At 32.4% G+C, this 26,420-nt stretch overlaps 4 protein-coding genes across 6 annotated transcripts; 3 read left to right on the top strand and 1 right to left on the bottom strand.

Annotated features, from left to right (window-relative positions):
* Positions 1-1,275: 1,275 nt before the first annotated feature.
* On the top strand, positions 1,276-4,831 carry LOC148194076 (protein IQ-DOMAIN 12-like). 2 transcript variants are annotated; one of them, XM_088097454.1, is made up of 6 exons: positions 1,276-1,428; positions 1,900-2,037; positions 2,126-2,410; positions 2,905-3,105; positions 3,350-3,481; positions 4,144-4,831. In XM_088097454.1, the coding sequence occupies exons 2-6, from the start codon at positions 1,969-1,971 to the stop codon at positions 4,600-4,602; spliced, it is 1,146 nt and encodes a 381-aa protein (XP_087953580.1). In that variant the 5' UTR covers positions 1,276-1,428; positions 1,900-1,968; the 3' UTR covers positions 4,603-4,831. The 2 variants fall into 2 exon arrangements, with proteins under 2 accessions (XP_087953580.1, XP_087953581.1); XM_088097455.1 differs by having other exon boundaries at positions 1,292-1,428; positions 1,905-2,037.
* A 3,061-nt stretch (positions 4,832-7,892) lies between these two features.
* LOC148194075 (putative glutathione S-transferase) lies at positions 7,893-9,482 on the top strand. Its single transcript, XM_088096916.1, has 2 exons — positions 7,893-8,313; positions 8,957-9,482. The coding sequence occupies exons 1-2, from the start codon at positions 8,002-8,004 to the stop codon at positions 9,323-9,325; spliced, it is 681 nt and encodes a 226-aa protein (XP_087953042.1). The 5' UTR covers positions 7,893-8,001; the 3' UTR covers positions 9,326-9,482.
* A 1,612-nt stretch (positions 9,483-11,094) lies between these two features.
* LOC148194074 (eukaryotic translation initiation factor 3 subunit E) lies at positions 11,095-14,617 on the bottom strand. 2 transcript variants are annotated; one of them, XM_088097552.1, is made up of 8 exons: positions 14,464-14,617; positions 13,916-14,316; positions 12,943-13,170; positions 12,727-12,848; positions 12,344-12,563; positions 12,043-12,185; positions 11,585-11,722; positions 11,095-11,436 (listed from the first exon to the last, which is right to left on the bottom strand). In XM_088097552.1, the coding sequence occupies exons 2-8, from the start codon at positions 14,276-14,278 to the stop codon at positions 11,337-11,339; spliced, it is 1,314 nt and encodes a 437-aa protein (XP_087953678.1). In that variant the 5' UTR covers positions 14,279-14,316; positions 14,464-14,617; the 3' UTR covers positions 11,095-11,336. The 2 variants fall into 2 exon arrangements, with proteins under 2 accessions (XP_087953678.1, XP_087953679.1); XM_088097553.1 differs by having other exon boundaries at positions 13,916-14,319; positions 14,464-14,601.
* A 1,402-nt stretch (positions 14,618-16,019) lies between these two features.
* Positions 16,020-18,701, top strand: LOC148194073 (uncharacterized). Its single transcript, XM_088096256.1, has 4 exons — positions 16,020-17,175; positions 17,859-18,200; positions 18,270-18,461; positions 18,537-18,701. The coding sequence occupies exons 1-4, from the start codon at positions 16,234-16,236 to the stop codon at positions 18,699-18,701; spliced, it is 1,641 nt and encodes a 546-aa protein (XP_087952382.1). The 5' UTR covers positions 16,020-16,233.
* Positions 18,702-26,420: the final 7,719 nt, after the last annotated feature.

Raw genomic sequence — 26,420 nt, 5'->3', positions numbered from 1 at the left:
ATGTGCCAATTCTATGTTTGCATTGCATGGTATTTTGGTGAATTTGTTATTATTGTATATGATATGTCACTCTCACTTGCTATTATTTCTGAAATATAACACATGAAGAATTTAACCCCATCCATACATTAATGGGAAGAGATAAATGCCACCTCAACCTAAAGCATTCCTTATGATATCAAAGCCTATGATTGAAAGTAAAAAACTTACAAACGAAACTCCAAATAGTGTTCATATTGTGAGCTAGCTCATAATGACCATGAATTGATAAACATATTGTACAGAGAAATTTCAATGTTTGAGTTACAAGAAAGTGAGACTTTTAGTTGTGTTACAATTAATTCGACTATGACAAAAAAAATCACTTCAATAAAGGTGGTTAAATAAAGATGACATTTTTCATTAAAACAACTAATGGGAACTCGTGTTGGCCCTATAACCACACATTTAAAAGAAAACCATTTAGTTGTCATATTTTACCAATATGTTTTCATGCTTGATTTGGTTGTGACCACCACCATCATTTTCTTTATGAAGAAGAAATAAAGAAAACTATTCTCTTTTTCACAACACATTGGCCTAAGAATTATATATCTATAACTTTTTGTTCAATTAATGCTAAAATTTGAATGAGAGATTGATGTTTGAAGGAGTTCGATTGTTATACATGTTGCACAATATTACTCAAACACAACTAAAATTACTATATATATATATATACACATATGGTTAGATACTTTATCATATATACAAGATTGTTTGCACAAAATACAACCCACTACAGAAATAAAATAGTGATTAACTTTTGTATTTATAAAGAAAAATAAAAAAAGAAAAATAAAAAAAGTAAAAGATAATGAAACGTAATGTGATAACAATAAAAAAAATTGGATGTGAAAATATGATTTGTCCATAAGATTATTATAATGTAAAGCATATATTTATTTATTGAACAACTCAAATTGTCCCCTTTCATTTTCAATTCTAACTGCCATGGCCAGTTCCCTGTCCCCATGCTCCTTCCGGAGGGAATGGAAGGTAGAAAACCAAATACTCATTTTACTGACTTTGACTAAACCAAACATTTGATAGATGAAATTGACAGTAGCAACAGCAGAGGGACAAGAGAGACCCCATGGAGTTCAATGGAGTTTGCCTTTTCAGCAACCACAAGTCATCCAAGTAGGCTAACTCCATTTTCCACATCATTACAACAATACTCATCCTTATGGCTTTCCCAATGCAAACTTCTCTCACACTATTATCACCATGTATTATATATACAACAAAAGAATCAAAGCATATGGTGCTCAGTGTCAAAACACATTGATATCAAGCAAAGAATTTTGAGGCACCCCCCACCCAAAGGACAAAAAACCTCACTTGGGGAATCATCAACTTGCTTAAAAGTTTGGAATATCCAAAAGGGTATGTATGGATTTCATCTCTTTTCAATCACCAAGCCATTCTGTTTCTTCATGCAACATAAGTCACTAGGTGTAGCATGCTTTACGAAAAGGGTAGTTTCTTGAAGTGGCCTAACTTTTAGCATTGATATGACCATGCTTGAGAAATATTCTTGTGTGCACTTTACATGTGGTGTTTTTTTCTTCCTTTTACCTTTTTTTATGATTGAAAAGCATTACTGTTCATGGTATATTTCAGTTCTATTGGGCCAATAAATGATTGTTACTGAAAATGAAAGTTGATCAGTGGCAGTTTTGGTCCTTATTGGGGGTAGGTTTCTTTTATGTTGACAAATGAATAGAACAGCTAGGTGAGAAAATAAAATAGAATGATGACTAAAGCATCTTAATTGTTTAGTAGGAACAATGAAAGTTGTATTTTAAATCTCTAAATTTGACTCTTTGCTTTCCCCCCTTTTTCTTCAATATCAAGAGCAGAAATGTGCTTCAAGAACAGAAATGTTGTGTGAAGAATTCGGTTTGAATGATGCCATAAATCTTCATGGCAAAGAGAAAGAGCTGGTTTGGATGGGTAAAAAGGCTATTCACTTCTGAGCCAAAGGGCAACAAAGTAAGGCTATTCACATTTACAAACTTAACAATTGTCTAACAATGGTGAAGTACTCATTTTGGTTAAAAATTTTCCTTGTGTACTTCAGAAGCCAAACAAGTGGGGGTGGAGTTTTGGAAGGATCAAGCAGAGACAGTATCCTACAATTACAGCTCCAAATAAGACATTGATTGAAGCAAGTGCAGAACAGAGAAAACATGCTTTAACTGTGGCTATTGCAACTGCAGCAGCTGCTGAAGCTGCAGTTGCTGCTGCACATGCTGCTGCTGAGGTTGTCAAGCTCACGGGTGCTTCTCGTTCTTACTCATATCTTTCCAAGGGAGACAGAAGTTTAGCTGCCATCAAGATCCAAAGCGCATACCGTGCACATCTTGTGAGTTTTCTCAAAACCCTCTACTTTCATCTTCTGTAATCTTCACTGAATTGTCAACATGCTTCAAAGTTTAGGTTTGTTGTTTGAAAGAGATTTATGTAGACATAAGTAAACTGATTCTAAATTGAACAAAGTCTTCTTTTCTCTTCCTTTTAGTAGCATACTCGTCTATTTTATTGGGAAGAAATAGATGAACCGAATGAAAAAGGGTAATCATGTCTGGTTTCCTGTTAGAAGTATGAGTCTAAGTTTCATATAAGGTAGAAATGACAAAGTTAAACACCACGTAAGAAGAAAAAACTCATAAATCCATTGTTTCGAGATTTTTGGTTAAAAGTTGCGTCGATCTCTTATTAGGATTAGAGTGATGTCATACGTATATAAACTCTCTCCAAAAAACCATCATTTACTTTTACTTTTTCTACAAAGAATTTGAGTTGTGAGTTTCAGTTTTGATCATTTTGATTCTCTTTAAGAAGCTGGGAATGTAACAGGCTAGGAAAGCATTAAGAGCATTGAAGGGAGTTATAAGGCTGCAAGCCATAATTCGTGGACAAGCTGTGAGACGTCGAATGTCAAACACTATACGGAATTTTCACTCCAATGCAAGAAATCAGGTGGAAATTCTGGAAAGAAGTAGCCATAAGGCTGAACATACCAAGCAAAAGAAAAAGTTAGAAGATAAGGAACTGAAGGTAAAGTTTGTGACATTTATTTTAGTAGAAGAGAAACCATGAGAAACAACCAAAAAGAATGAAGGAAATGTACCAAGAAGTTAACTGAACATTGATTTCTCTGGCTTACTTTGTGTCAGTGGTTCAATTCATTTGACTTGGTGCATATGTTAGTTAGGTGGAATAGCTTTTTCTTTTGATATCAGAGTTTCTACTAAGTTTGAACAATTCCATTTGATTAATCCACTAAAGAATTTTGGTGCAGTCTGAATGCGATAGTCAAAGAACATGGGATTGTAGCTTGCTATCTAGAGAAGACATTGAAGCTATATGGTACAGAAAACAAGAGGCCATGGTCAAAAGAGAGCGTATGAAACAGTACTCTTCTTCACAAAGGGTAACACTGATCACAGTTGAATTTTATTTTACTTTTGCCATTGATACAGTACTCTCTACACAGAATTCCAAAGCTAATAACTAAGGACTAGTTTATGCTTGCTTGATGTAACTTTCACCCCACAAACGTTATTTAAATGTTACGGAACCTCAATGTGATTTGATATTTATCTCATTGTTTAGAAAAAGTTGGAGAGAGAAAGAAAGAATTTTAAGATAAAAGAAAAGGTCAAGCCATTTGAAAAATGAACCTACCTTTTCAAACATTGCTACTAGTGACCTTTGCACATAGGAGCTTTAAGTATTTTAAGAAAAAAAAGTTGACATAAAAAACTTAGATACATAGTCAATTAATTTCATTTATCTTTCTTGTAAAAGTGGTTAGCAAAGAGTTTGTTCAAACATTCCATGAGTAATTCTTATTGTATAATATGTTTGGAATAATCAAAACCTAAATCTAGTAGAAATGACAGTTAAATACCATAAAAAAAATCTATAAAATCCATTGTCTTGAGGTGATAAGTTAAAAGTAATATTAATTTTTTATCTGGATTGAACTGATGTCGCATACATGTAATATCTCTCAAGTAAATTCTCTTGAAAATATATTCATCGACAATATCAGAGCTAATAACATAATGATGATGCATTAATCCTTTTCAGGAGAGAAAAAATCCGGAAATGGTGGAAGAATGTATGCAGAACATGAAGTTTGGAAGAGAGAGCTGTCGTACACTTGGAGAGTGGCTGCATAAAGAAACATGCGATTTGAATATGATGTATAAGCCAATAACTCTTCCTACAAACTTGATGACAGCAAAACAAGAATGGCAAGAAGGATTGAGTCCACAGATTTCAATCCCAAGGAAATCATTTTCTGTTGTAAAAAGAAGTTTAAATGGGGATGAAAATTCAATGTCAAATTCTCCAGTTTTTCCTACATACATGGCTGTCACTGAATCCAGCAAAGCAAAAATGAGGTCTGTTAGCACACCAAAGCAAAGAACAGGAATTCTTGACATATGCTCCAATCACAATGAAGGAATTTCCTTTTACTCTTCTTGTTATGGTGAAACTAGCAGCACCAATGAAAACCATGCAAGTTACCAACAAAGATGCTAAAGTGAAAATAGCCTTTTGTTATCACTGTAAGATGTAAAATCTGCTTCAATGCATCATCTGCTGAAGTCTCATCACAAGGGAAAACTAAGGTTATTTGATGTTTGGTCCTTCACATACATGTATGGAGTGCTTTGTCTGACTGTTACATTTTTTTTTTCTGGTTTTCAAGATGAGAAATTGTCACTACTTACTTACTATTGAAAATGGTGTATACATGTTTTATTTTTCATTTTTCTAGTGTTATGGTGGGATTATTTGAGATTTAAAAAATATAAGATATAAAAAATATGTTATATGAATCAACTTTATTTTATTCTTATATTAATATAATACTAAATATTTATCACATTTCAATCTTCATTTTTAATCTAAATAATAATTAAACGATTCTCTAAAAGCTAACTTGAATAAAAAAGATAGTAAAAAAATATAACAGATAAGTCAAAATTCTGTATTATTATAATAATATTTTTTTAGTATATATGTTTTGATGATAAAAAAAATATTATAATCCGATTTTTTCTTCTTCAAAATATATTAACTTTTTTGTTGTCCCCTGGATAGCTACATCTTGCTGAAAAATTTTACTTCTGCATTTGAGTTTCAAGGGTGTGGGACACTCACAATTAATCAACTAACAAAAATTGCAGGTGATATATTTCTACATTATTTGACTTTTGGAAAATTTTACAAAAGATTGAATTGATGAAATAAAATTAAATGTTGATTTAAAATTATTTTAATTAAGTTTGATATTTGAGACTTTTGAAGTTATTTTACATAGTGAACTTTGAATTTCAGATACGTATATAAAGTATATTAATAAGCCCTTCTACTTAAACGATGGTTTAAGAATTTTACCAATGAGTTTTGATAAATTAAAGTTAAATATTGATTTTGAGTGATTTTATTAATCAGATTTCATGTTTGAATTTTTTTTTAAGTTATTGTTTGTATTCAACATTGAATTTAAGATATATATATATATATATATATATATATATATATATATATATATATATATATATATATATATATATGGGATTTGCTAACGCGTTCTGTTTTTCAGTTGGTACATTTTAGCAATGTGTACCGGATTTTAGTAGACAAAAATATCCTTTATATATCATGGATTCTAAGTTTTAAGGTTAAGGGTATTTTAATAATTTTCATTCTCAAAACTAAAAAAAAAAAAAAAGAAACCTAGAAACCCTTACTCACCTCTGTCATTCCTCTCAACCCTTTCTCTTTCCTCTTTCTCACTCCAATCTTTTCTCTGTCATCCCTACTGTAGTCCCAATTGAAAAAAAATCAGAAACACTTATCGTTAAACAATCTTACAAAAAAAATGATTTTATAATGAGTTTTCATCTTATAATTTGTCTTTTCTAATTTTATTCAATTTTCACAAGCATAAAGGAATTGGTAATTGACATGGAAAAAATGAGAAATACTCGTTGTTAAACAATTTCTTACAAAAAATGATTTTATAATGAGTTTTAGCATAATGACATCAAAGAAATTGGTAATTGGCCTGGAAAAATAACAAAAACACTCAGTTATTAAACAATTTCTTACAAAAAATGACTTTATAATGAGTTTTCATTTTATAATTTTTGTCGTATATAATTTTATCTAATTTTCACAAGCATAATAACATCCGAAAGAATTGGTAATTGGCCTCGAGGGTTTTTTTAGATGAAATTGAAGAGATCTTGAATGAACGTTTGCCTTGAAGGTGAATATGTCAATGACTCAACTCTTTACAAAGACAAATTTTTTAAAGACAAGTGTTTCTGATTTTTTCAATTGGGGCTACAGTAGGAATGAGGGAGAAAAGGTTGGAGTAAGAGAGATGAAAGAGAAAGGATTGAGAGGAATGACAGAGGTGAGTAAGGGTTTGGGGGGTTTCTTTTTTTTTTTTAAAGTTTTGAGAATGAAAATTATTAAAATACCCTTAACCTGCGCGTTAGCAAACCCCTATATATATATATATATATATATATATATATATATATATATATATATATATATAATTTATTTATAATTTAGTTTTATTTAAATTTTTTATATGTTATGATAATAACTATGATTATAATAAAAAAATTGTATCTTACAACTAAATGAGTTGAACTGGTTACACCAACATATCTAATTTATTTATAAATTTGTTTGAACCTTTAATTACCGAATCTAACATATCTTTGGATTAGATAAACATATGAGAGACCAAGTTTGAAATGATTAGGTATTTAACTAATATCTTCAATTGTCTAATCAAACATGTACGCACGTATTTCTTTTTTATTTAGCAAAAAATACATTATTTTCTTAATTTAGTCAAATTAAAAAAAAAAACATATTCACACCTGGTCAAATTTGGACAAATGCTTATTTTCCATATATTCTTCTAAAACAACACAGGAATAATATATACAAAATTTTTGAGTGAACATTTTCACCTTTTAAAGGTGCTTACGTTTCAAGTCTTTTGTAGATTTAGTACTTTTATCTGAGATTTTATTAAATATTTTTTATATAGAATAATAAGTCTTTGTTATTTAATATTTTTACATGATTTTTATTTTATGTCATCATTTTATTTATTTTTCTAAGAAATATAAGCTATGTGGACAATATTAGGTTAATATAAGATAATGAGTGATTTTTATTATTCGGACCAAAAATATATTATATAACAACATCATATTCAATCACTTTCGTATTTACACCCAGATGAGACCTAGTTTTTATTACGTTTCTTAATAGATAAAGATAAATAATCAATATATTCTATCACCTTCTTAATATAATAATTAAACCTATTTAATATAATAATTAAATGACATTAAATAAACTAAAACTATAAAAAAAAGTAAACACTTAATAGATTAAAATAAATTTAAATAAAAAAAATCTAAATCTAGGACAAGTTAAAACCTTTATCTGTGATATTATTTTAAAAAATTAGAGACCTAGAAACACGAATTTCATTATCAGAACCAGACTTCCCCCAAAAACTTGAAAGACTACCTGCTACCAAGTCCCAGTTTTTCAAGTTCATCTATGATCAAACAGATTTCTCTATAAACAATTTTAGAAGGAAAAAAAAGGGCAAGAAGAAAAACATAAAATAAGTTTAATTTAATGTAAAATCTAAAAATAAAAATTTAACAAACATATCTGATGAAAAAACCTAACTTTTTTTTCTGGTTTTACTATGGTAAAATGGCTTAGGGAAAAGTTTGTTTATTGATGTGATAATTTGGTTTGACTTGGCTTGTGAGTGAATGTGAATATTGAATTTTGGAAGGAAATAAAATAAAAGAATGGTGATGAGTATAAAAGGGTGAAAAAGATGAGATTTGAAGCAAAGGGTTTTGAAGATTTGGCAAAAGAATGGGAGAAGAAGTGAAGCTGATTGCTACCCATGAAAGCTTCCCCTGTGCAAGGATTGAGTGGGCATTAAGGATAAAGGGTGTGGAATATGAATACTTGAAAGAAGATTTGGCAAATAAGAGTCCTTTGCTTCTTCAATCTAACCCTGTTCATAAGAAAGTTCCAGTCTTTCTTCACAATGAGAAAGCAATTGCCGAATCACTTGTGATCCTTGAATACATAGATGAGACCTGGAAGAACAACCCTCTGCTACCTCTTGATCCTTATCAGAGAGCACATGCTCGCTTCTGGGCCAGGTTTATTGATGAGAAGGTACAATATCATTCAACCTTTTCATTACCCTTTTCCTTATTTCATTTCATTTCACCATATAACTTACAACGTATGAGAGTTGATTCTGAGACTGAACTGAGTTTCAATTTGTTCAAGATCTGGTCTAAATTTATAGTTTCATTTTGGTTATGGTATCTCTGAAACAGGGTGAATTTGTTCTCTGACTGTTCTTTGTTTTTGACTTTATTGAAAACTGAAGTTTTAATTTTATAAGGTTAAATGTGATGTGAAATTGTAATTTTTACAATAAATGAATGAATGAAATGGTGTAAACTGTTCAAACTTTACTCTAGAGTAGAGTATAACACATCAAAATTATACTAGTTGGTGTAGAAGAATTATATTTATTTTTTAAAAAATTTGAAGATCAAATGGTATAAAAATTTGATGAATGTTTTAAGACTTTATAAACTAAAACTAGTTTTGATGAAGACATCACATAGTTAAAGATCTGCTGTGAAAAACACAGTTTCATAGACTTTCTTGCATTTGTTTAGTGCTATGTATGTGTAATTTAGAAGTTGGAGAAAATTTGAGATTATAAATGATAGGATTTAGATTGATTGTGATGCTGAGAAGATGATGAAAAAGTGTGTGATGAAGGTAGTTTTTTTGGAAACAGTGTTTGTATGGTGTGTGGGGAGCAGCTGTGGCTGAAGGAGAAGAGAAGGAAAAGGCTGTGGAGGGTGCATTGGAGTCACTGAGATTTCTTGAAAAAGAAATTGAAGGGAAGAAGTATTTTGGAGGAGAGAAGATTGGTTATCTTGATATAGCAGCTGGATGGTTGTCTCATTGGCTCAGTGTTCTTGAAGAGCTTGGAGAGATGGAACTTCTCAATGCACAGAGATTTCCTTCTCTTCATCAATGGACTCAAAACTTCATTCAGACTTCACCTGTCAAAGATTGCATTCCATCTAGACAAAGTGTTGTTGAATATTTCAGCTTTGGCATCAACTATACTCGTTCCTTGGCATCCAATAAATCTTCTTAGTTTATAATTCGTTCATGTTGTTTGTATTGGAATTCAGTTTTTCTTTATATGGGGTTGCTTCTGTTATCATATGTAATTGTCTGTCATCAATACTTAATAAGTTTTATGTGCAGTGAGGTTTCATGTAATAATGCAATTGTTGGTGATTTACTACTGATTTCTCAAGAGAGAATCTATGTTTTCTTTAGAATTGTTTATCATCAAAGATATATAGTATTCAAATTTATTATATTTAAGTGAACAAATTTATATAAGAGATCAATACATTATATTTAATTTAAAATTTTGAGATAATATATTATATATTATATATTATATATTATTTATTTGGTTTAATATCTTTTTTTTAAGTTTCGCTTGAAAATGTCAAATTAATCTATTCTTTAAAAAATGCGTCAATTATGTCCTCACTTAATAAAATTTGCATCAATGAAATTCCTTCCGTTAAATTCATATAAACGGCGTTAACTATTTTTTTCTCTCTTCTACCTTTCTTCTATTTTTCTGTGCAATACAGGTTTTTGTCAGCAATTATTTTGAATCAAAATGTTGTTTGTCACTTTCTACACAAAAATTAATGTGGCCCATTTATTTACTTAGCTTGCACATATTTATTTCTTGTAATGTCTATTGCATTGTGATAGAAATTGTTTTTATATATTTTGGTTTCAAACGGTAAAAAAATTATTTTAGGAGACGTTTCACTTAAGTTAATTTGATGCTATTAAATTTTGAAAGAAAAAATAATTTTTTAAAATAAATATAAGTTGAAGTTAGAATTCATCATTTAATTTCATATTTAAAAAATTGAATTTACATTACTAGTATGTAATGAAGACTTAAATAATTAAAATTAATTTTATTTATAATCATTAGTATTACTTTTTTTATGACTTTATTATTAAGTAATATTTTACCAACTTATTTTATGTGTAATTCAAAGTTGTTTTTATAAATATAATAAAAAATCACTCTAATAAAATAGTATAATTTTTCTCTTACACATTTTTCTTCTTCTAATACATTAAATACATGTCTAAATTAAATAAATAAATTTATTATAAGGGTATTTATCATAAATATAAAATATTGTATATTTAACATCTTTATTCATTTAAAGTTGTTATATGAATATTATAATTTTGTGCATATATCATGCTATTTCATTGAACTTCATAGGAATCCCAACAAAACACAAATGTAAAACATTTATCTTTTGTCTTAGAGCACCCATTTCAAACTAAACAGCAAGAAAAATGTTTGCAAAGCCGAAGTTATATATAAAGTTTAATTATCTATTTAAACTCAATTTTCATCATTCAACGTAATTTACCAATTCTATTTAGTGATAATATAATATATGAAAAATATAAATACAAAACAAGTTAACAAAAAACAACGTTGATCTCTTCTACACAACATCCTCTCATACAAATTTAATGGATTCATAATATTTACAAAATTTGAAAAATAAAGATGATGAGGAATAAAATATGAAAGTTAGCTAATACACGTAATCAACAATCAATTTGATCCCTCAAGTATTTCTCTGCTTCTACAGTGTAAAGTACTAGAATTACACATGTAATCCATGAAATATTCAATATCCATCAATTTCGTCACTACGTCCATTTTTTAAACATTTGAACAATGCACATGATTTCTAATATTTTTGGATCTGCTTATATAATTTCACATGTTTAAGATTGACTTCGTGAAACATTAGGGAGATGGTTTACTCAGCAGATATTAGGAAGAGACAAATGAAATGAAAAGGAAAAACTGACTTCTGCAGCTGCGATGATAAGTGAGGAAGTTAATGGCAAACATTTTAACCAAAATGGTTATCAATACTAGTTGTTTGGATCCACAAGTAACATCAGGAGAACCTACTCCAAGAGGTATATAGCCCACAAATTTGAATTCTAAATCCAAAATAAATAAAACCAAAAACAAAATGATGCATCCGGAAAGATAAAACAAATACTCTCTCATCGATCTACCTACAGAGTTATCGGGCTGCTTGACCTTGTGCATGCTCCAGAAGTTGACTAACCAATTTGTAGGTGCGCCCGTTAAGGGCCTTGGTATGGTCTATCAGTTGCTCATACCTGCAGAGGTAGTAATTAAAGATCAATGGCCATAAAAACTGACACACATGTAGATAAAAGAGTCAACATGACTGAGGCAGAAAAGTATAATACATGAAGAACCAAGAAAAGCCCTTGTCTCTCAAATTAGTGATCAATGTTAACTTACACGTTTGGATGATTAGGCTCCATGATAACGGTTCCAGTGTGAGAGTCAATTTTCGCATCAAGCTTTGAGCTACGGATGAGATTAACAATCCATCTCTCAGCCTCCTCATAATTCAGATTTAACTTCTCAGCAAGCACTCTGAAAAATATCACAAGTGAGCAACCCTATCTTATAATTTTGGTTACAGATCCCCAATATGTCATTTAGGTGCGTAACATGAAAAGTAGACCACAGGAAACCGTATATAATAAAACATAACATCATATAACAAAAAAGATATAAATTTGGGAAATACAGTCAAGACCTAGAGTAAAACCTCTCAAGGCCACAAAATAAGAGGAACAAAAGATCAATGGCAGAGCTACATTGTGTTTTCACAGGTGCAAAGTTATTGCATATTGGAAAAATTATAAAGCCAGATAGATAGCTATGACTTCTTATACTAGAAAAGTGCATACCCCATGTCAATACGTTGATGTATTCTACAGTATGTCTCAAAGATAAATAGCCTAGCATTTTCAAGGAACTCATCCCTCAGTGGTACAGTTGAAAAGTTGCTTTCTTCAACCCTTTTCCCAAGGAAGGGATCATTGAGAATTACCTGCAATTTTAAAATGAGTAAGTATAATATAATCAAGCCACATGAATACAGGTATCATGGACATATATGAAAAAAGGGAAACTGAGCAAGCCACTTGAGTTACATCATTCCTATAGTTGATATATGTTATCTAGCAAAAGAAAAAAAAACAAGCTTACTTCTTCACATTCCCTCATCTTCTTCTGTGCCCCATCAAAGTCATAGTTGACGTAAACACAAGCCAAAAACTCAGTGATGGGATCTTTATATGAATGCTGCTCTTGTTGAATAACTTTAATAAAGTCTTTGAATTGTGGCCTCCTTCTCTTGTTAACAATGAATGCTGTGGCCAAGTATCGTAAAAGGTGTGGGGCACTAGTTTGGATAGCATTTAGATACCTGAAAATTATATCATAGTTAGATGAAGCAACACCGTAAATACTAAGCCCAGAAGAGACAGCCATAAACCATCCCCAAAGAAAGGAAATAATTGATCAGTTTGACAAGGATTAACAATAAAAGTAAATCTACAGTATCCTAGGAAAGGATAGGTGTGACATACTTGTCCTGATTGAACAGATCAATTATTTGTGTTCTTCCATTGTCATGATTAAAAAAGATGAATAGACTCCAATGCATCAGCCATATTCTGCTCTGCACCTGGTTCAAAGGCGATGCAAAACTCTGCAACAAAGTTCTCGAATTTGTATTAATATAATAAGCATAACAAACAAGTACATGTATCCACTTCAAAAATCAACTGACAAAAGAGAACAACCTTTGAGTCAATGATTTCCTTCAAGCGATTGAGCTCTTCAAGAGCAATGTCCCAGTTCTGCATCAAAATTTCAGCTGCCAGCTTCCCCCACAATGCACTCAAGCTCCTCTCACTATTTGTGCACAAAGCTCTGTACTGATAAAGATAGTCAGCAGCACCAGAGTAGTTCCCACACTCAAACTGAAATTTGGCATATTGGTAAAGTGCCTCTATTTGTGCAGGACCAATCTGTTCCAACAAACACATAACTTAAGCAGTCAGCAAAACTTAAACACAACAAAATTCAAACTTCAAAACTGAAACAAATCTTTTAAGAACCACTAAATACAACAGCAAACAACTAAGAAAACAAAATGCTTAAATAAGATTAGGAAACAATCAAAGCAATCACATTACCAATATACAATCTCAATCAAAAGCTTATAAGAGAGAAATTATTAAAAAAAGTGTAGTCAGTTACCTTAAATAATTTTCTAAAGCTTAGTAGTCTAAAGAACCTTTTGGGTATCTAGTACTCCTATCCCACCATCCAAAGCTGCTAAAAATAACCTTATAATTCTTGTACAAAGACTCCAGTCCTAGTATACCAAACCCGACAACCAATAAAATCCTTCAAAAAAAATCAACACATTTTATCCAAACTCTATGTAATCAAAGGCATGTCAATTGTTATAAAAAACATATTCGACTGTTTCGCTGTATCCTCGTTAACAAGGGACAATTCTAAACCTTACTAGCATAATAACATCACTAAAAACCTTTAGAGCAACTATTATATCCTATCCTACCACTACCAGCCAAAGCTTACCTAAAGTTATCAATTTGTTCTCAACATTTCAATCCTAATCCACCAAATCCAATTCTTTTTTTCCAAACACCACTAATTAAAACGACGTTTAAAACCCAATTGCCATGCAACACTCTCATAGGAATATCTAACCATGTGAGGACTGATTATTATTTTGCTTCAAACCTGATATCGCTCATTGAGCATCTGGAGGTTATACTGCTTGTCAGCACGAAGCTCCTGCACGGCGGCAGCGTTCTGGAGGAAGGAGACGAGGGGCGCGGCGGCCTCCTCGAGGGACTTGAGGCGGGCGACAACCTCGGCTCGGCGCTCAACCATGTCATGAGGAACATCCTCGGTGTGGTAGAGACTCTTGTGGATGTCCATGGCGTAATCAACCATGTTGGTGTTGTTGAGGAGGTCGATCTTCGCCTTCAGGATGAGGTCATCGTCGTATAGCTGGCGCTCCTGCAGAAACTCCAGGAGAGGGAACACCAAATGCCTGTCGAGGTTCGGCGCCATCCGCGGGGTAAGGTCGTAATCAGCCATTTTTCTCCACACGTCCGGATTCCAAATTCTTACTTCTTCTGCTGGGGCACACGCAAATACTGATTCAAACACTGATTGATACAATACAATAAAATAATCTATTTGTGATGTGTTCCGATAAATCGGAGTGTTGAGGAAAGGAAACGTGTTTTCCGTGCAAAGGTGGTGGATGAGCGAAAACCTACCTCCTACTGCTGCTGCTGCGGCGTCGTCGTGTGGAGATAGGGCTCCGACAGAGGCAAGATGCAGAGACTCAACACTGTGTATTCGAGAATAGGGTTTAAAAGCAAGAAGACTAAACGGTATCGTTTAAGACTTTGGTAAAATGAGAGAAAAATATCTAACACTATTGCCTTATGAAAAAACAATGCATCTATCAATAACTGCGAAATACTATTGGGCTTTGGAATGTTAATATTTTGGGCTTTTAGGCTTTCTTTTTAGGCAGTTGCTCCCTCCACCACCACCGAATGCTTCCTGCACCACCCTATACCAATTTTACCCTTCTCTAAAACGGATATCAACATCCGTTTTACCTTCAACGGATGTTGACATCCGTCCATTCACAAATCCTATATTTTAATTTATTGTTTTTATTTAAAAAAAAAAAAAATCTTCAACGAATGTGGCGACATCCGTTAACGGATTGCCACATCCGTTTTAATAAAACTTTTAAGGGTGTTGCTCCCTCCACCTCCACAGCCTTCTCCCTCCACCCCCCCTTGACTATTTTGCCCCTTCCTCTATCTCTTCTTTACTATTTTGCCCCTCAGTAAAATTTTATTTTTAAAATTATTGTTTTTTAATTTTACTCATTTATAACATATTTCACTGATAACCTACGTAGTTCCTTGTATGAGTAAAATATTTTTCTGCAAAGCTTGGTGATCGTGAAAAGAATTATCAAACAATCTTCCTCTTGTTCTCGGTACAGTACGTGGTGCAGTGCGTTTGTGGTGTAGTGTGCTTGTCGTGGTTCCTCTCCAGGTACGTAGTCATAATCCTTCCAATAATCCTAAACCCTAAACCCTTCCCATAATGCTTCCAATAATCCTTTTAATATGCAAGCCTATAATCCGAATGCATGAGCCCCCAAAACGTACGAAAATAAAAACGAAACGTAAAAGGATCACTAAGCCTGAACGGATGACATCCTTCAACGGATGTCAACATTCGTTTAAGGCGAAACGGATGTCGACATCCGTTTTGCCTTAAACGGATGTTGACATCCGTTGAAGGATGTCATCCGTTCAGGCTTTCTGTTCCTTTTACGTTTCGTTTTTATTTTATTTAAGGTTTATTTTATTTACAGTAGTTGATATCTAAATTTTTAATTTTAAATGTTATATATAGTTAGTTTTTAAACGTAATAATTTTGTAAAATATATATTTGTTATAGATGATTTTTGTATCTTTAATTCTTTAATAATTTGATAATTATATGAAAAATTATTTATTACTCTATTTATATCAAATATATAATTTAATTATAATATTTTTATATTTGTTTGATTAATTATTAATTATGTTAATAAGGGTCATTATAATTTTGTAGGTGATTATTATTTAAAATGGATGAATATCTTCATATGGATTCTCAGATTGGTTGTAGTTTGAAATCTGATTTGTCTTCATCAATTAGCAAAGTTGTAGAGAGAGATTTAACAAATAAATTTACAACAAATGAAATATTTCATTCACGGGAGCACTTAATTCAATGGGTAAGAGGGATGGCTTTTGATTTAGGATTTGTTGTGGTAATAGTAAGATCTGACATAGCTACTGGTGTACGGGGAAGAAAAACGTATGTCATACTTGGATGTGAAAGAGGGGGAAAATATAGGAAATACAAAGCTGATGCAGTGGCTAGTGTATACGGCACTCGTAAATGTGAATGTCCGTTTAGATTAAAGGGTAAACCATGTTCAGATGGGGCCGGATGGGTGTTGAAGGTGATGTGTGGACATCACAACCATGAGTTGGCTGAAACTTTAGTGGGTCACCCTTATGCTGGCAGGTTAAATACGAGTGAGAAGTCATTACTGGTTGATATGACAAAGAGTAAAGTTACACCTGCAAATATTTTATTAACACTCAAACAAAATAATGATCGAAATGTCACAACGATTAAACAAATCTACAACGCAAGGCATGCGTATAAACGATCATTAAGAGGGTCCAGAACTGAACTACAACAACTTATGATGTTGTTGGATCGGGATAAGTACATTCACTGGAGTAGGTGTGCTGATGATTCAGAGGTTGTTACTGACTTGTTTTGGACACATCCTGATGCGGTGAAATTGTTAAACTCATTTAATGTTGTATTTATGATGGATTCCACATATAAAACAAATAGATATAGACTTCCGTTGCTTGAGATTGTGGGTATGACGTCTACAGGGTTAACCTTCTCAGCAGCATTTGCTTTCTTGTCTACTGAAAGGCAGAGTAATTTCACATGGGCTTTGGAAAAGCTGAAAGGTTTATTTTTAACATTTGAGGGTGGTCCTAAAGTTATTGTGACTGACCGAGACTTGGCTTTGATGAATGCCATATCAAGTGTATTCCCTGAGTCATATCAGATGTTATGTCGGTTCTACATCCTTAAAAATGTTAAAGCTAAATGCAAAATGTTAGTTCATTCTACTGAGGTTTGGGAAGCGTTGATGGATGCATGGGAAAATGTGATGGATTGTGCTGATGAAAGCTTGTTTGCTGAGTATGTGAATGGTTTTGAATACGCAAGCAGATCATGGCCTTTGTTCTTTGAATATGTTAATCAGAATTGGATTATTCCGTACAGCACATACTTTGTAAAGTTCTGGACGAACAAAGTAATGCATTTAGGGAACACAACCACAAATAGGTATGTTGTAATGTTATTTTATTTATTTGTTTTGTAGATAAATATTTATTTGTACTTGTTGAAGTTTTTTTTTGTTTCAGGGCTGAATCTGCTCATTGGAGCCTGAAGAAAGTTCTGGGCAATAGTATGGGTGATTTGTGTTCTTGTTGGGATAGTATTCATAACGTCATTATCTTACAACACAACAAGATTAAGGCGTCATTTGAAAGTAGTTTGTTGCTCAGGAGTGACTATTTTAAAGGCTACATATATAGAGAACTTATTGGGCGTGTGTCTCGATATGCATTGGATCTCATTGCTAAGGAATTGAAAATAGTGCAGTAGATAGGATTGGACTCCTCAAAGTGTGGATGCGTATTGAGACGTACATTTGGTGTCCCATGTGCATGTGAATTAGCACGATATGATCCTAGGATGATCCCTATAGGTGAATTTCATATCATGTGGCGAAGATTGCATTTCTCAAATGTTGAATTAAATGAAACTAAGCCTCAGTTATCCATTAAAGATGAGTTGAAACAAGTAGAAGAACGATTCAATGAGGTTGACATTGGCGGTAAAGTCACCATCAAGCAGAAGTTACTTGAGATTGTTTGTCCTACATTGACATCAATGGTCCCTCCATTACATAAAGTCAAGACAAAGGGTGCACAAAAAAGTAAAGTTAAACGAAGTGAAAGGTCTACTACGCGGGATCCATCATATTTTGAGTATGTGGACGCCTTTCATTCAACCATAGAATCTTCATCTGTGAGAAGTAAATTACAATCAAAGCCAAAAGCAATGAAGAAAAGGAGAGTTCCAATGATAGACCAGTTTCATTCTACTACTCACCCCTTCATTGTGGACGTTGTTGATGTTGTGACTGATGGTCACTGTGGGTATAGATGCATTGCTGCGTTGTTGGGACTCGGAGAAGATTCATGGCCCGTTGTGAGGAATGAGTTGTACAAAGAACTCAGTGCATGGCGTGATGAATATGCAAGCCTAGTAGGAGGCTATGATAGACTAGAAGAACTGAGGACCTCTTTGTTGGTGCAGTCACTGTCCGCGGTAAGTGTTTCCCGTTTTATGTAGTTTCTTTATTACATGGTTTTTTCTAACAACTTTTTTTCATAACAGGCTAACACGAGCAAGTGGATGACATTACCAGACATTGGTTATGCAATTGCTAACCGATATAACGTTATCTTAGTGTGTTTGTCATACTCTCAAAATTATACTATCTTTCCACTATGTTCCACACCACCTTCTGATATCACTCAACATCGCTTAATTTGTATAGGACATGTTCATGGATGTCATTTTGTGCAGGTAAGTGCATTTTGTTATGAATTCATTTTAAAATTACTTATCACTCAATTATATTTTGTTATTTGTATAATGTAGGTTAAGCTACAAGGAGGTTGTCTGTTGCCCACGGTGAATATCATGTCCTCAACCCACTGTTATCCTGAGGCACGAGCATGGTCATCTATTTATACTAGTAGGATGCACGCATTTGAACAGTTGATGGACATAACAACATCTTATGTTGACTTAGGTGATTCATGATATTTATATTATGTATGAAGATATGTAGAAATACACTATTATATTTTGTTATTTAAGTACTTATTGTCAGTTTTCATGATAATTATATTTTTATTATTCGTGATATTTATGTAGTATTTATTTATATATGATCATATTTATATTACTTGTTGTTAATTAAGTTCTTATTTTTTTCCACTTAAACATATAAATATTTGATCATCTATATAACCAATATAAAAGAACATGTAACTCAAAATGAAAACATTGAAATTATAAGAAATTATAAATGTCTATTACAATAATATAAGGATGCGAAACCCTCCTGAACCACTGAATGTACCCATCAACACAGTCAGAAGGGGATGCTGCATGTCTGACATTACTCACAACGTGAGCTCTGAAGTGCAACCACATATGATCAATGGCCACTACATCTGCATCTGGAACCGTAGTCGGTGATGGTGGAATGTCTTGCTGAAACCCAAATTGCCTCAGCACACGCTTAGGCAAATGACGACAAAGGGTGTCACCAATCCGAATCCATCCAGAATACATACAGATGCCGAAGAATGGCCGAATGCCTCGATGCCCCTCATACGGATGCCATACAACTCCACTGTATGTCAGCGCATCCAACTGTGACCGAATCTCTGCGAGAGTGGAACTCTGTCTAGGGCTCTGCCACCTCATGGCACGTGGTGTGGTATCATCGTAAGAAGTCACCAACCGCCTCCTCCCCAAGCCAGGGAAATGTTCGTATATCCAACTCTAAAAAAATAATTATTCAATTAAATTACATCCATGTTCGAACATGGAAATAAATACATGAAATAAATGTCAAAGTTATAACTGTACCTGAAATAGAGTCAAATATCCAGCCATCTGCTTCGTGGACGCGAGACTCGCATCCCCGAGCTGCTCGTACAAATAGGCGAGTGCAGCAACACCCCAGGCATATCTGCCACACGCGTGTACGTCTCTAAATAACAATAAGTAAGACACGCGTATAGAACTGGCACTCTTATTTGCAAAAATCGTACATCCTACTAGATGCAACAAATATGCTCTAGCAGCATAGTCCCAATGCTGCGACTCACACCTCTGAACATATATCTCTCTAAGCCAGCTGAGTCTGACTTTCGGACCACGTGCGTCCTCCATCTCAGCACCTGTTGTGCCACCATCAACGCCGAGCAGTTGCACAAGGGCTGTACGAGCTTCCTCAAACTCCAACTCCTCCAAATCACACATTTGTCCCATCACGGGCAGGTGAAGTAATGTCGAGACGTCATCAAGAGTAATCGACATCTCCCCTATAGGGAGATGGAAACTACTGCTCTCAAAATGCCACCTCTCTATGAATCCGAGGAGTAACCCCTTATCAACGTAATCATAACAAATCCCTGTAAGAGGCATCAAACTGGAATTCAACACAATGTCTTGAATTCCCTCGTGGCATGGTCCTAACTTATTTACTTTTTTTCCGTGGGAGATCAACTTCAGTGTGTCCCCTCGATCCTACACATCAATATTTAATAAATTTTCTATTAAAAAAATAATAAAATAAATTTTATTTTTGCACTCACCCGGCCTTTGGAAATAGCATAAGCTACATGCTGAACATAGTGCGTCAGCAATGAATGATCGTGTGGACCTCCAGGAAATCTAGCGACATCCTCTTATATGTCATGAACATCTGCATGCTCCTCCTCATCGTCATCATCGTTAGGGGCCTCAAATGCATTTTCCTCACCATGAGTCTCATACGCCTCATATGTTTGTTCCTCAACGGCTCGCTCCTTAGCTATGGGGTCATGTTGGATAGGAGCTTCCCGACTTCTACGAGCAGAAACGGTAGGTCTTCTCCGAGCTTCGCCCTGCGACGAACTCTCTCCTCGAGAACTCTCACCTCGAGAATTAAAAGATGCACCACGTGTTCTTGCCATTTCTAACAATAATTTGTTTATTTAATTTCAAAAATTTAAAAAAATTATTGTTTCAAATATCATTAATAAACTATAAAAAATGCAATTCAAAATAAATTAAACTAATAATAATTAATTTATTAACTTACAACAAAAATTAAATAAAAGAAACAATTAGCTAATTAATTAAAATAATATATTTAAATACATTTCCATGTAATTATTATTAAATTAATTATTATTACAAATACAAATTTACTATAAATAAAATAAATACAAATACAAATTTACTAATATTAAATAAATTAAATTGATAATATTTATTTTAAGAAATAAAAATAATTTAAATATATAAAAGTTTTCGTATCTAATTCTTAATCAATTTATTTACAAACTACAAATAAAAAATTTATAAAATATTCAAATAATAATCTAAGTCAAAGAAAATTTAAAAACATTTAACAATAAATATATCAAATATATAAATATATATTTCAGTTATAATAATTTAAGAACAATTAAAATATTAAAAAAAATGCAGCAGAGCCGAAACGGATGTGGGATATCCGATTGGCCTTCAACGGATATCCCACATCCGTCGACGGAAGTCAGACATCCGTCGAAGGCAAACGGATGTCCCACATCCGTTTTGGCCTTTCGTGCATAGTAAAATCGACAAACAGAAAGGACGGTGAAAGAACCAACCTGGACGTAGATCTCGCTCCTCCCGCTATTCCTCCGCACACGCTATTCCTCCGCACCAGTGTTGCTCCACACCAAACCGTCTTCTACAAAAATGAAAAACAAAGTGGAGAAAGAAATGGAGAAAGAAAATGGAGAAGCTGGAGACGGAAGTGAGAGAGAGGTTACGGAAGTGAGAAGTGAGAGATGGAAATGAAAGGTTGGTAGGTGTAGACAGTAAATAGAAAATGTAAATTTAAATAAATTAAAATATTAAAATAATAAAAGTAAAAAAATTTAACTTTAGGACATAATTGGAATCATAGAAAATTGGGGAGATGGAGGGAGAAGCCTGTGGGGGTGGAGGGAGCAACGCCCAAATTTGAAAATATTGGTTACATTGAAGTTGATGAAAATGAAAGAACAACGTAAATATTTGAGATTTGAAACACTCGAATGTAGAGACTGTCACAAAACCCAAATAAAGGAGAGAGCAATAATGCAAATAAGATTGTATTGGCCCAATTCTAACAATCAAGAACATGGAAACAAAAATAAGAGTGTTTTTTCCTGCACATACAAGTCTTTCTCTTTATATCCTTAATTTTTTTTAAAATGACAAAAGTGACTCTGGGTGAAAATCTTTTAACTGAAGGTAAATATTTTATTACATTTCACTGTTTGACCATGTTAATAAATGGTCAGTGCACCCAGTAGTCCATCGATAAATGGACAGATCTATTCGATTTTTGTTTTGACTTTAGCTGAAAAAATTATATTTTTTTTATGCACGTCAGATTTTAATCTGGCTCATTAAATCTGACTTATGTGGGTTGAATCCGGTGGGTCAGGTTGGCCCATCAATCCATCTACCTAATTTTATTTTATTAAAATTTAATTTTAATAAAATAAAAAAATATTTATTATTTTATTTTTGTTTGAAAAAAATATTAATTTTTTTATTTTTCAAAATTAATTAAACACCCATTGGGAGTGAAATCTGAGAATGAAATTTGTTTAGATTTATATTATAGAAAATTTGTAATTTTTTTTATTTAAAAAAATTGTAATTAAGTGAATCAGTGAACCAACCTGTTTACCCACCAACCTGTAGTGGGTCGAGCCGGATTCAATTTTTTTGGCTCACTAATAAATGAGTCGGGTTTGGTTGGCTAACCCGTGATGGACCAGATAGCCTGTTTTCACAGTTTTAGTTGTGTGTCTGTTTCATTGAGTGAACCAAATACTATATATAGGAAGAGAGAGAATGGGTTGTATGCTTTAAGCAGAATGTGAGGCCAATCAATTTCTAAATGTTAAACGGATTGTGGGAACCGTTGAAGTATTAATGAATTTTAAAATCGATTGTAAATTTGTTTTTGGCCTTCATTATATTTTGAAGTTTTTTTTTTCCGAAATTTTGTATTTTAATTTTTATAAATTAATGATATTTTTAATGGATCAATTTAGTTATTCTTGCTGATGAGGATTGACTCAATCTTGTTTCTTAACTCTGACAACATATTCCAAATGACATGTTTATCGGTCACATATTGCTTACATATGAAGGTTTGTTAGTATGTAATTCTATAATGTTTGTTATAAAATTTATTTGGGAATGCTTATTAACTTTTTTGTCATCGTGAATATGATTATTTGAGTAACGTGGCCAAAATTTTACCGACAATGATCTTTTATCGACTGAAAAACATACACCGAAAAGTAGAAGTCGTCGAAATATATGTGACAATCGATCATCTTCATCTCGAAAATGATACTTTCTATTATGTATTTATTTTATTATGAATTTTTTTGTAATATTTTGACTGAAATAACATTTTATTTATATAATTAATCATTTTAGTACATATGTACCTAATTGTTCATTTATATATACTTTATTTGACAATGGAGAGAATGTGAGATTTATAACACTTTATAATTAATTAACAAACAATTATCAATATTTAATTATATATCTCTTCACATTACACAAATATCATAATTTAATTATGTCAATATAAAAGGTAGTAACGCTCATGAAATGTGTAAATATTTGCATCCTACTTGTAGAAAAAGATGACCATGTTCGTGTCTTATTTTGAAATGCAAGCAAAAAATAATAACATTACCTGCATAAAATGACATACATGAATGTGTCCTATACATATTAATCGATGTTGTATCAAAAAACGGTATGCTATGTAGTGGAAAGATAGTATAATTTGAACCATATGACAAACATACTAAGATGAAATTATATCGATTAGTACTTACATAGCCAATGTCGGGCATAGTCATCGACTTGTTCGCATTAGCGTGTAAAGAATGAAACAAACTGTTATGAAAGAAAAATGAAATAAACTGTTATGAAAGAAAAATGAAACAAACAATTAATACGCTATGAAATATACGAAAGTGTATTGCTGATTGTGACTCTACTAGCAAAGACTTCCTCAGTTCTTCGAGTCGCTCATAACTTCCCACTAATATTACGTATTCATCACGCCACTGGCCAAGTTCTTTGTAGAGATCATGTTGGATAAAGGGCTATTACTCTTCCCCCAACCCCAATGATGTAGTAATTCATTTATAGCCACAATGGCCATCAATCACGACATCAACAACATCAAGAATGTATGAGTAACAAATAGGATGAAACTGCTTTATCGTGTGTACTCTCCTTCATTGCATAAATTTTGCCTTAGATTGTTATTGTTTTATCCCATATGAAGATTCATTTGTTGAGTGCAAGAATTCTACGTGCTCAAAATATGACGACTCACTCTTTGTAGACCTTTCAGTTCGTTGAAGTTTACTCTTTTGTGCATCCTTTGTCTTAACGTTATGTAATAGAGGTACCATAAATGTCATTGTAGGAATAACAATTTCAAGTAACTTTTGATTGATGTTGACTTTACCTCAAATGCCAATCTCTTTGAATATTTCTTGAACCATATCAAGTTTAGGTTCAATGAATAACTCTAATTGAGATTTGTTTGATACAATATTTGAAAAACTAAATCTAGTTCACAAGATATGAATTTCAGCCAAAGGAATCACCTTAGGGTCATATTGTGTCAATTCATAAGCACATGACAAATGTATGTTCATCTCAATATTCATCCATATCTTCCACTATCTAACTTTATATGCTTTACTCATTCGAATTCTTTAGCAATGAGTCTCAAAGCATATATGAATACATGTCCAACAAGTCTTCTATACCTCATTCCTTTAAAAGCCTCACTCATAAGATTTAGACTTTTTTCAAAGGATGTTGTTATCTTATTATGTTAGAGGATAATGACGTTATGAATAACATCCCAACAAGAACAAAGATCACTTATACTGTTCCGTAAACTTTCTCGAGGCTTCAGTGACAGACTCAACATTGAAAAATATGACGTCAACAATATCACAAAATATTTAACAAAAACAACTAAGTAAAATAACATTAAAACATACATGCTTGTTGTTGTGTTCCCTAAATGCATAACTCTGTTTGTTCAGACTTTTACAAAGTATGACTTATATGGAATAATCCAAGTATGATTCACATATTTAAATAATAAAGGCCATGAACTGTAGGCGTACCAAAGACGATTCACATAGTCACTAAATATGGACTTCTATTCACAGTCCATGACACTTTACACTTAGCTTTGAGATTTTTTAGACAACAACTGATAAGACTCAAGGAATCCATTGACAATGACATTAATCAAAACCAAGTCTCTGTCACTAACAAGGACTTATAGATCGCCCTCATTTGTTAGAAATAAACCACTTAGCCTTTCCAAAGTCCAAGTGAAATTATTTTTTAGTTCACTTGATAAGAATGCAAATGTTGTTGAGATGGTCAACCCTGTAGATGTCACACAAACTATCTCAAGCAAGGAATATTGATATTTATCTGTCTTGTATGTGAAATCCATAAAAAAATATTAAATGCGTTCAACAATTTCACTATATCAGGATATGTCCATAAGAGGTCACTTACAACCTCAGATTTGTTGACACATCTAATCCAATGAATGTAGTTTTCACGATCCAACATCATTATCAACTACTACAGTTCAATTCTTGGCCTCTCAATGATCATTTTATGTATACCTTGTATTATAGATTTGCTTGATTCTTAATACATTACCATTATTATTTTCTTTAAAGGTCAATAAAATATTTGCAAGCGTTACTTAAGTCTTAGTCATATAAGTCTTAGTCATATCAACAAGTAATGACCCATTAAACTCTCTGTCAAATCGTGGTTGTGATATCCACATATTACAATCAATACCCACCTGTTGCCATTAAAAGATGGTTTGTCCCTTAACTTAAATGACACTTAAATTTTCTTGTGTCCTATATACTCAGTTGGACACCGGGTTTGTATTTCTTATACTTTCTATCTTTTTCACATCCTAACAAGACAAAAGTTTTCCTTCATGATTCACTAGTAGCTTTGACCGATCTTATAGTTACCACAACAAACTTAATGTGCAATCCTTCTCACTCATTGAATTAAGTCATCACTGGAGAAAAATATTTCATTTGTTATAAAATTATTTGTTAAATTACTGCTTTTCAACCTCATTTATTTATTTATTTTTTAAATTTATCAAGAAATATTTTAAGAAATTGGAAGTAAAAAAGAAAAGCTTATAGATGAAAAGAGACCCACTAAAAAATAATATAAAACATGATAATAACAAAGTAGGAAAAGCTAGTGCCGGTGAAAAAGCAAATAATTGAACCTCTCTCATGCTTAATATTGTGGAAAAGTACACTTTAGAATTTCAATGGTCCAATCCACTTCAGTTCGACCTCATCCATCTTTCATAAACAAAAAGTAGTGTATGGACGGCATATTTTACAATGTGTAAAAAATTTAGTATGTGCATGTACATATTTTTATTTATTTATATTATTTTTAAATTGTTTTAAAAATATTTATTTAAAAAATAATAATTTATCTAATTTTTATATGTTTAATTATTTAAATACTATGCAATTAATTTTAGTTTCCCTAAATATTTTTTAATTAATTAAAAATACTAACTCATACTTTAGTTTTCTAAAAAGTAAATTTTAATAAAACTTGTGCTATCTGATTAAATGTGTCAAAATT

The sequence above is a fragment of the Vigna umbellata genome, chromosome 8 (genome assembly GCF_029865625.1).
Source record: "Vigna umbellata cultivar VRB3 chromosome 8, Vumbellata_1.0, whole genome shotgun sequence".
In the NCBI taxonomy this organism is placed as follows: Eukaryota; Viridiplantae; Streptophyta; class Magnoliopsida; order Fabales; family Fabaceae; genus Vigna; species Vigna umbellata.
The sequence above is the reverse complement of the archived record's forward strand: the minus strand, read 5'-3'. Positions and strand labels throughout refer to the sequence as shown.

Coding starts and splice junctions, on each gene's coding strand:
- LOC148194076 (XM_088097454.1), top strand. CDS start 1,969: ATGGCAAAGAGAAAGAGCTGGTTTGGATGGGTAAAAAGGCTATTCACT. Junction 2,411..2,904: donor GCGCATACCGTGCACATCTT/GTGAGTTTTCTC, acceptor GGAATGTAACAG/GCTAGGAAAGCATTAAGAGC. Junction 3,482..4,143: donor AGTACTCTTCTTCACAAAGG/GTAACACTGATC, acceptor AATCCTTTTCAG/GAGAGAAAAAATCCGGAAAT.
- LOC148194075 (XM_088096916.1), top strand. CDS start 8,002: ATGGGAGAAGAAGTGAAGCTGATTGCTACCCATGAAAGCTTCCCCTGT. Junction 8,314..8,956: donor CCAGGTTTATTGATGAGAAG/GTACAATATCAT, acceptor TTTTGGAAACAG/TGTTTGTATGGTGTGTGGGG.
- LOC148194073 (XM_088096256.1), top strand. CDS start 16,234: ATGTGTGGACATCACAACCATGAGTTGGCTGAAACTTTAGTGGGTCAC. Junction 18,201..18,269: donor TGGTGCAGTCACTGTCCGCG/GTAAGTGTTTCC, acceptor TTTTCATAACAG/GCTAACACGAGCAAGTGGAT. Junction 18,462..18,536: donor ATGGATGTCATTTTGTGCAG/GTAAGTGCATTT, acceptor TGTATAATGTAG/GTTAAGCTACAAGGAGGTTG.
- LOC148194074 (XM_088097552.1), bottom strand. CDS start 14,278: ATGGCTGATTACGACCTTACCCCGCGGATGGCGCCGAACCTCGACAGG. Junction 12,849..12,942: donor AGGAAATCATTGACTCAAAG/GTTGTTCTCTTT, acceptor ACTTTGTTGCAG/AGTTTTGCATCGCCTTTGAA. Junction 11,437..11,584: donor GAGCCTAATCATCCAAACGT/GTAAGTTAACAT, acceptor CTACCTCTGCAG/GTATGAGCAACTGATAGACC.